Source organism: Gorilla gorilla, chromosome 7 (assembly GCF_029281585.2).
Source record: "Gorilla gorilla gorilla isolate KB3781 chromosome 7, NHGRI_mGorGor1-v2.1_pri, whole genome shotgun sequence".
Classification (NCBI taxonomy): domain Eukaryota; kingdom Metazoa; phylum Chordata; class Mammalia; order Primates; family Hominidae; genus Gorilla; species Gorilla gorilla.
Genome location: NC_073231.2, coordinates 86,524,040 through 86,533,603, shown reverse-complemented (window position 1 = coordinate 86,533,603; position 9,564 = coordinate 86,524,040). Strand labels below are relative to the sequence as shown.

Below are 9,564 nucleotides of genomic sequence, written 5' to 3'. Positions count from 1 at the left end.
TCATTACTTAATTTGATCTATTCCTATCTCATAGGACTGAATGTTCCATGAGACCTGGGGAGAGTATATTTAGTACTTGCCCTTTATAAGAACTCAATAAATATTTCTGATTGAATAGACATATGGAAGTATGGATGGATAGGGAAATTTAAAGTGCATGACATGTTCAAAATGTGAGCAATAAACTAAGATACAGCCTTTCGGCCGGAACCGCCATCTTCCAGTAATTCGCCAAAATGACGAACACAAAGGGAAAGAGGAGAGGCACCCGATATATGTTCTCTAGGCCTTTTAGAAAACATGGAGTTGTTCCTTTGGCCACATATATGCGAATCTATAAGAAAGGTGATATTGTAGACATCAAGGGAATGGGTACTGTTCAAAAAGGAATGCCCCACAAGTGTTACCATGGCAAAACTGGAAGAGTCTACAATGTTACCCAGCATGCTGTTGGCATTGTTGTAAACAAACAAGTTAAGGGCAAGATTCTTGCCAAGAGAATTAATGTGTTTATTGAGCACATTAAGCACTCTAAGAGCAGAGATAGCTTCCTGAAACGTGTGAAGGAAAATGATCAGAAAAAGAAAGAAGCCAAAGAGAAAGGTACCTGGGTTCAACTAAAGCGCCAGCCTGCTCCACCCAGAGAAGCACAAAAGTGTGGTGAGAACCAATGGGAAGGAGCCTGAGCTGCTGGAACCTATTCCCTATGAATTCATGGCATAATAGGTGTTAAAAAAAAAAAAATAATAAAGGACCTCTGGGCTACAAAAAAAATAAATAAATAAAATAAATAAATAAATAAACTAAGATACAGTATATATCTATTTTCTTTATTTTTCATGTTTATTGTATTTTAATCAAGCAAAATCTATTACTGAACTTCTAATCTCTTAATTTTTTCTGATTAAGAAAAAAATTGAATTCTTTAACTTTTTTTATGAGAGTCCTAGGCTTTTTATATTAAATCCATTATTTTAGAATAACCTCCCATCTCCCAAACCACCTACTTTACAATTCAAAATTCTCATAATATTCTATAGCGGGCAAGAAATATTATTTGGTCTAATGAAAATAACTTCTTTTTACTCAAATATTTGGTATTCAATAATAACCATACTGTTAAAAAGGGAATTGAGATAATCTATTTTAATTCACTTTAATACATATTTATCACACATCTACAATTTGTCACAGTGTTTGTGAGAATATTAAAATGAACAGGGCAAGGCTGGGTGTGGTGGCTCATGCTTGTAATCCCAGAACTTTGGGAGGTCAACGGAGGCAGATCACTTGAGCCCAGGAGTTCAAGACTAGCCTGGTCAACATGACGAAACCCCGTCTCTACTAAAAAAAGAAAATGAACAGGACAGATATTTACCCTGCTGGTATGAAGTTGCTAACAGAAAAGCTGGTAGTCTAATCATTTTATTGTAACATTTAATTATTTATTGTTTGAGTTTCCAGGCCTTTTGAAACACTTTACTGAATAACTGAATAATATTGACCAAGAGTGGTCCTTTAATAGGACAATCTACACTCACAATAATGATTTTAATAAATTAGGGAGCACTCTACCAAAGGAGACATAATATATGACCAGAGGAAGATAAACATGATTTTAATGAATATTTTTAATCATCATTCAATCTTCATAATAATCTTTAGCTTAAAGACTGTATAAGAGTCACAAAATGAAATAAAATAATAGTTAATATCATAATGAACCCCAGGGGAAAAGACAGAAAATATAGATAATATCCATAATACCTTAGGCATGGGTATTGTTTAAAATTTAATATTTTTAAGCATATTAAATTCTGGCAAGAGTAATAAATTAAGAAATGAATGCTTTTAAAAATATCGATATCAGAAAATTCAAAATAAATATAATACCTATTGAATGAGAGTCTCTCTCGTGACCCCTGCTTCTTGAACACCACATTCCTGGAAGGAGTGATTACCCATCCCCCAGCTGGCTTCCATTATTACTTTAAATATTAATTGATAATTTGCTATGAGCTAGAAAGGCACTGGGCTAAGAACTTTCTACAGATAATTTCATGTAACCCTATAGGAAAATTATGAGCTAGGCACAGTTGCTATTCCATTTCACTGATGAAGGAAACTGTGGTGCAGATAAATTAAATAACTTTTTCAGGATCACACGGTTAGTAAGTGGTAGAGCAGGGATTTAAAACCGTATTGTGTGACCCCAGTGCTCTTACCTGACTACATATTGGTATACTGTTGTCCCTCGGTATTTGTAGAGGATTGGTTCTAGGAATCCCCTTGGATACCAAAATCCATGAATGCACAAGTCCCTGATATAAAATAGTGTAATATTTACATATAACTTATGCACATCCTCTCATATACTTTAAATCATCCCTAGATTACTTATAATACCTAATACAATGTAAATGCTAGCTAAATAGATGTTGCACTGTATTGTTTAGGGGTAATGATAAGAAACAATATCTGTACATATTAAGTCCAAATGCAACTATCTATTTTTTTTTCTTTTTCAATCCACTCTTGGTTGAATCCATGGATGCACACCCATGAATAGGAAGGAATGACTGCGCTTTCCTCCAACAAAATCTCCTAATAAGTGAGTTTAAATTCACATAAGTGAAACAGGCACCAATTTTAGAAGAGCAGTGTGTAATTTAGAAATCAAACACTGATCAATATACAACTCCAAAATATTGGAGGAATCATCACCTTTCTGCCTTGCAGTGAAAAGAGAAAAGTCATTTAAATAAGATCAAAATTGACCATCTGTGCTTTGTTTCGTTTATTTTAGTTTACTTTATTTTATTTTGAGAAAAGGTGTCTCTCTGTCACCCAGGCCGGAGTGCAGTGGTGCAATCATGGTTCACTGCAGCCTCTAACTCCAAGGCTTAAGCGATCCTCCCACTTCACCTTCCTGAATAGCTGGGACCACAGGCACACACCATCATGCCCATCTAATTTTAAAACTTTTGTACAAATAGGGTCCCACTATGTTGTCCAGGCTGGTTTTGAACTCCTGGGCTCAAGTGATCCTCCCACCTTGGCCTCCCAAAGTGCTGGGATTGCAGGCATGAGATAGGGCCAGGAACAGTGTCTCCTGCCTGTGATCTGTGGATCACATGCCTCTAATTGGGTCTTAGTAATTTTTTTTCTGCTTTTTCCTTTCCAGAAGTTGTAACTAAATTTGTGGGGAGACTTGATGAAACTTTCTAGGCCTTCACTATTTTTTTTTTTATAAAAAGTATTGTTGCCTTTTACAGTAAATCTGAAATTGATCTCTCAAGCTAGGGGCAGGGAAAGAATGTTGAGTGGGGGAGCCACACAGGACTGAGAACTATAAAACAGGGCAAATTACAGCCAAGAGAGCATGATCTGTAACCACCTGATCATAGCTGCATTAAAGGGCAAATTCACATGTTCACAGAAAGTGCTTTCATCACTCAAAGGGGCACTTCTGAAAATGACAACTCGCTGGAAATGAGAATGAGGGAGGTGAGGCCGAGGTCATCTGCTACAGTTACCTGCTTACTCATTTTAGCTACAGTGGGAAATGCTGAGGTTTTCAAAACAAACAACCTTGTCTTTCCATTTACATTTCTCTTTGGTCAACAACGAACTTTGCTTTGTATGTGTCAGGCATGAAGGAGAATGTTAACTCAAGATTAATCTACCTAAAATACTGAGACATCTGAGTGTGCTCTTGTTAACTACTTGCTCATTTTTGACAAAACAAAACACACAAACACATACACAGATACATACACATATACAAATACACAGAGTGTTCACAGCTGTGCTTTTTACTTCAGTCATCTGGGTGTGGTAGTTGGAAACTGCAGCATGAGGGAGAAGGGGAGAGGGGAACACGTATGGGGTTTACAATGCAGCATGTGTACAGCTTCATTGTAGACATTCAACCTCCTCCTTCTCAACATTTACTATCAAATGTCCTTCATTTACCTCCCTTCGGGGTACTTTGATAACACGCAAGTCCCAGACTCACCCCATCGCAACATTCTTCTCTTCTCATTCTCTTCACTTCACCCTCTTCTTTTGCCTTTTCCTTCCCTTCTCAGGGGCAAAACGCTAAAACAAACAAAAACAGGAAGGAAGGAAGGAAGAAAGGAAAGAAGGAAGGAAGGAAGGGAGGGAGGGAGAAAAGAAGGGAGGGAGGAAGGAAGAGAGAAAGGGAGAGTGGGAGCAAAGAGAGGACGAAGGGAAGAAAAGAAGAAAAAAGTCTGAGAGAGATAGAGAAAGAAAGAAAAGAAAAGAAAGAAAGGAGGGAGGGAGGAAAGAAAGGGAGAGAGAAAGAAAGAGAGAAAGAAAAAAGGAAGGAATGAAAGAAGGAAAGAAAAAGCTAGTAAGCATGCAGGAGAAAGAAAGGAAGTGAGAGGCCAAATAGATAGACAATGGCCAGACCATATATGAAAATAGAATTTTCACCCACAACCTACAGAAGTCAGAAATCTGCTAAGAAAACTCACCCCCATACCTACAACAACCAGCGCAAGAAGCCAGCCTGCTACAGGTCAGACTTGTAGGAATCCAAAGTGCTATCTCTAATAACGATCCAGGAAGCTAAACAATAACTTCCAGAACAACAGACCCAAAATGGCCTGGGCTTGATTAATAGCTGACCCCTCCCTCAATTTTTATCCCTACTTCAAATTTAGGATCAACCAGGAAAAGCCAAATATGCCCCCCTAACTAATCCCATAGGATGCCTTTTATCTAGTCAGCCCACCCACAGGCTTCCCATGCCAACAGCCTCCAATATGGGCACACCTGAAGCCTTCCCTCCTTTCCACTATGAAGCTTCCCCATTCCTCTGCCTGCCTTTGAGTATCTGCCAAAATGCAAGTGATAGTGACTGACTTCCTTAGCTACAGCAAGCTCAGAATACATAGCCTTTGTTTGTTCTCATTTGGTTGATCTTCATTTATTTCCACAGAAGAAAGGAAGAAAGAAAACAAGAAAGAGAAAGAAAAGAAAAAAAATCTCATGGCTAATCGGTATCTTTGTACTCTGTTTCATTTTCTACATATCCAATAAATAGTATTAATAATTTCTTGAGGGCATGGATTCTTATGTATGTACATACATATATTTGCATTCCCAGATATTCCTAGCTAAAGGTCATTAATATAGTAGATAATGAATAATACTTTATTAATTATTAATTACACTATGGTGTTTTGTTTCATTTAATAATTCCTTTGACTTACTTATCAAAAGAACCTTGTATGTGAATTTAATGCAACATCCATCTTAAATTGGGGAGCTAAATTGCATGAATATAAAATTGCATCTTATAAATGCACAACTGTGGGAGACCATAATATGCCACCGCAAAATGTTCTTGAGCTGAAAACAATTAAGAAGATGCAGATGCTGGAAGCTCTCTGCCTTCCCTCTAACTACTTAAAATCAGAATATAAATTTATTTTCAAAAAAAAAAAATTCCCGCCTCCCCTCTACCAGGGAGAATAAAGGTTAACAACTTTAGACCCCTATCATGTGGAGATTATACCAGAGGAAGCTACATTAACCAGATTTACTAACCAGCTTTTATCTGCCAGTTATTTGCCTTCCCCCAAGTTCCACCCTTAGAGACTCAAAGTCCTTTTTCTTTTTTCTTGTCATTTCTCTAAACATTTACTGCTCTTTGTTGAAGATGCTATATAAATAAGCTGAAATTCAAAGTCACCTCTTCGAGAACTTCTCATTCCCTAGGTTTCTCCCATGTATATATGAAATATATGTGTTAATTGACTTCTTTTGGGTTTTTTTTCTTGTTAATCTGTCTTTTGTAACAGGGGTCCATTCCAACCAAGAATCTATGGGATTATTCTTTCTTTAGCTAATCAGCAACCTTACAAGACTTCTGACTGCTGCTTGTTTCCCTACCACATTAAGCTGTTTTTCATACTTAAAACAAGTTCTGAATGTACATATAAATTATATTAATGCATGTATCTATCTCTCATATATATGTATCAATAAATTATTTTATAAATTTGGAAAAATTATACTCTTGTGTATACATTTGATATGGAAAGTAATATAGTGGATAGTATTGTTATGAGGTCTTTGGGGTGTTGCTTTTCTGGCCAGAAACCTCTGTGGCCAATGGTGCCTTTGTCTGAGTTCTTACCCTTTGTTCAGGAAGAATGAGGTATGCAGACAAGTGGAGAGTGAGCAAGACAAAAAGGAGCTTTATTGAGAGTTACAACAGCTCAGAGGAGGCCCGCAGTGGGTAGTGGGTAGCTCTTCTCCATAGGCAGGTTGTCCCGTTGAGTGTTCAGCTCTCAGCAGAGAGGAGACCCTGGAGTGGGGGCCTCCCCTCCAGGCAGGTCATCCTGTGGAGTGTTTAGCTCTCAGAAGAGAGGGTAGCTCCTCTCTGCAGCTGGTCAACCAAACCGTCTGCAGCTTTCAGCAGAAAGGAAGCCCTGGAGAAGTCTGCTTTTCCCTGGCTGAGTCCAGGGATTTTCTTCCTTCAGAGGGAAGTACATGCTTATTAGTCCATGAGCAACCATGAGTGGGCTGAGGAAAAAGCACCATGAGTTCCTCCTCTGGTAGGCAGGACTGGAAGCCCAGCCCCCAGGCTTCAGGCCCTCCCTGGCCTGAAGGTGGGGCTTCACCACGGCAGCCCCCTTCCCCCCAGGAGCCAGTCTTCCTCCCACAGCTTCATGGCACCCAGGCTGTTTGTGATAAGGGGAGCCTACAGGCTGCACCCCCTCGGCTTCTCTCCCATGCTCCCAGGGGTCAAAGTCCGGAGGTGGCAGGAAGCTGGTGTGTCACCACTGCCCTGAGCATGCCCACTACGACAGTACCCAGGCACAGCCCCAAACTTGCTCCATAATCAGAGCAGGTCCTGGGGACAGGGAAAGGCCAGGCAGTGGGAGCAGGCACTTCTGAACCTGTGGAGAGCAAGGGAAACTTCCTGGGCCCCGAGAGCACAGAGATGTCTGGGTCCCCACCTAGGATGGGTGCCTGCAGTTGCAACCAGGGTGCTCCTGCCCAACCAATTCAGAAGGGGCGGGGCTCCCCCTTGCCTACTCTTGCCAGTTCCTGGAGCATGCAGACCTTACCATGCCTCTGACATTGGAGAGGGCACCAACAGCAAGTAGAAACCAGACACTGGGAGCAAGAAAAAGTCTGCAAAATATCCAAATCTATTTAATCTTCTTGAGTCTGTTGCTATTGCAGAAAAGTGACAAGAGATAAAGGGTGGTTTTAAGACCACTGTCTTTCTCCTATGATACTGAGATGCTAAGAAGCACTTCCTAAAGTTGGTAGAACAAGAAACAGGAGTTCAGGAATATCATTTATATTTGTACACATAACTACAAGTAAAATTAAACACTAAAACTAAACCTGTTTTTTTGTTTTGTTTTGTTTTGTTTTGTTTTGTGAGACAGGGTCTTGGTCTCACCATTGCCTAGGCTAGTCTTGAACTCCTGGGCTTAAGGAATCCTCCTGCCTCAGCATCCTGAGAAGCTGAGACTACAGGCATGTACCACATTACCTAGCTGTTGGACATATTTTTTAAAATAGGGCAGAGCAAAGAGAAAAAATAGGTAAGAATTCCTATCTGTTAAAATAGAGCTGTGTGGTCTAAAGTTGGTGCATCCAGAAATGAAGTTATTATTGTTATTTAAGTTATTTTGATTTAAGGTGACCATCAACTATAGAAGTGAAAACAGAAACAGCCAAAATCAGTAAGTCTAGTAATGGGGGCAGGAGCAAGAAACTTTAGTTATTAATGTAATTCTATTATATACTGCTTGCTTTAAAATAAAAAGTTCAAGCTTTTCCAGTACGATGTATGGTGTAATAGTTTGGTTTTACGAAATGGTGTGTGGTCTAATTTGAAACTGTATATTATTATAAAAATATTGAATTATAATATTTAATGTTATAAAATTAAGTGATTGTAATATTTAAATATTGAATTCATATGAATAACATTTTATATAAATTATAATATTAAATATAATGGAGGTAATAAATGGGTAATTATAAAAGTCTGAAATTGAGACACCTTTTGTGGATCTTACATGCTGGATTCTTTATAAAACTTTCTTGCAAACAGAATTGTAAGTTAACAAAACAAGCAAACTGATAACATGTGCTGAAGTGGTTTGTGGTAAAAAGTAGTTGATTCTGAGAGGTGAAGCCAGCTGGACTTCCTGCGTGGAGTGGGGATTTGGAGAACTCTTCTGTTTTAGAAGAAGATTGTAAAATGCACCAAGTGCTCTGTAGCTAGCTAGAGGTTTGTAAAATGGACCAACCAGCACTCTGTAAAATGGACCAATCAGCAGGACATAGGTGGGGACAAGTAAGGGAATAAAAGCTGGCCACCCCAGCCAGCAGGGGCAACCCACTTCGGTCCCCTTCCACCCTGTGGAAGCTTTGTGCTTTCACTCTTCATGATAAATCTTGCTGCTGCTCACTCTTTGGGTCCATGCCATCTTTGAGAGCTGTAACACTCACCACAAAGGTCTGCGGCTTTATTCTTTTTTTTCTTTTTTTTTTTTTTTTGAGATGGAGTCTCGCTCTGTCACCTAGGCTGGAGTGCAGTGGCGCGATCTCAGCTCACTGCAAGCTCTCCCTCCCGGGTTCACGCCATTCTCCTGCCTCAGCTTCCCTCACAGCTGGGACTACAGGCTCCTGCCACCATGCCCGGCTAATTTTTTGTATTTTTTAGTAGAGACGGGGTTTCATCGTGTTAGCCAGGAAGGTCTCGATCTCCTGACCTCGTGATCCACCCGCCTCAGCCTCCCAAAGTGCTGGGATTATAGGCACGAGCCACCGTGCCTGGCCGGCGGCTTCATTCTAGAACTCAGCAAGACCACGAACCCACCAGAAGGAAGAAACTCTGGACATATCTGAAGGAACAAACTCCGGACAAACCACCTTTAAGAGCTGTAACACTCGCCACGAAGTTCCGCAGCTTCATTCTTGAAGTCAGCGAGACCACGAACCCACTGAAAGGAACAAACTCCGGACACAATTCTATAATTTTATTCTATAGTATGAAACGCATCAAAGAAATTAGATGGATTGATGGATAATTAGAAGGACTGGTGGGTAGTATTAAATAAAACAATTAGAATAAAAGATTAATTTTGAAACCTAAGTAGAAAGTATGTGTATATTTGCCCTACTGTCTTTTTAATTTCTCTTCTACTTAAAAATTTTCGTAATAAAATGGGATTTTTTTGAAAAATTGCAAACAAAACAAAGTCAAGTAAAAAAACACATAAAAAACCTCTATGCTTTCCTGTCCTTGCTTTTGATAGATCTTGAGTTTATGTCAGCCACGAGGTCTCTTTTCAACAGAAGGTTCAAAATCTGTCCTTGTTAGTATGACAAAGAAGAAATTCTAATTCTGAGCAGAGATGTGAGAGGAAGGAAAATTGTGCTTGCAGACTCGCCTTTCCTGTGGCCAGTTCGATACAGACACTTATGGAAGAGTTCCATTTTAGCAATTTGCCTTAGCAGTTCTTACAATTTGTCTCCAAAATTGATTTTAGGACTAAATAC

The 9,564-nt window shown here is 39.4% G+C and overlaps 1 protein-coding gene across 1 annotated transcript; it reads left to right on the top strand.

Annotated features, from left to right (window-relative positions):
- Nucleotides 1-201: 201 nt before the first annotated feature.
- LOC101138851 (large ribosomal subunit protein eL21-like) lies at nt 202-701 on the top strand. Its single transcript, XM_055348673.2, has one exon. It carries the CDS (start codon nt 237-239, stop codon nt 684-686), a length of 450 nt encoding a protein of 149 aa, XP_055204648.1. The 5' UTR covers nt 202-236; the 3' UTR covers nt 687-701.
- Nucleotides 702-9,564: the final 8,863 nt, after the last annotated feature.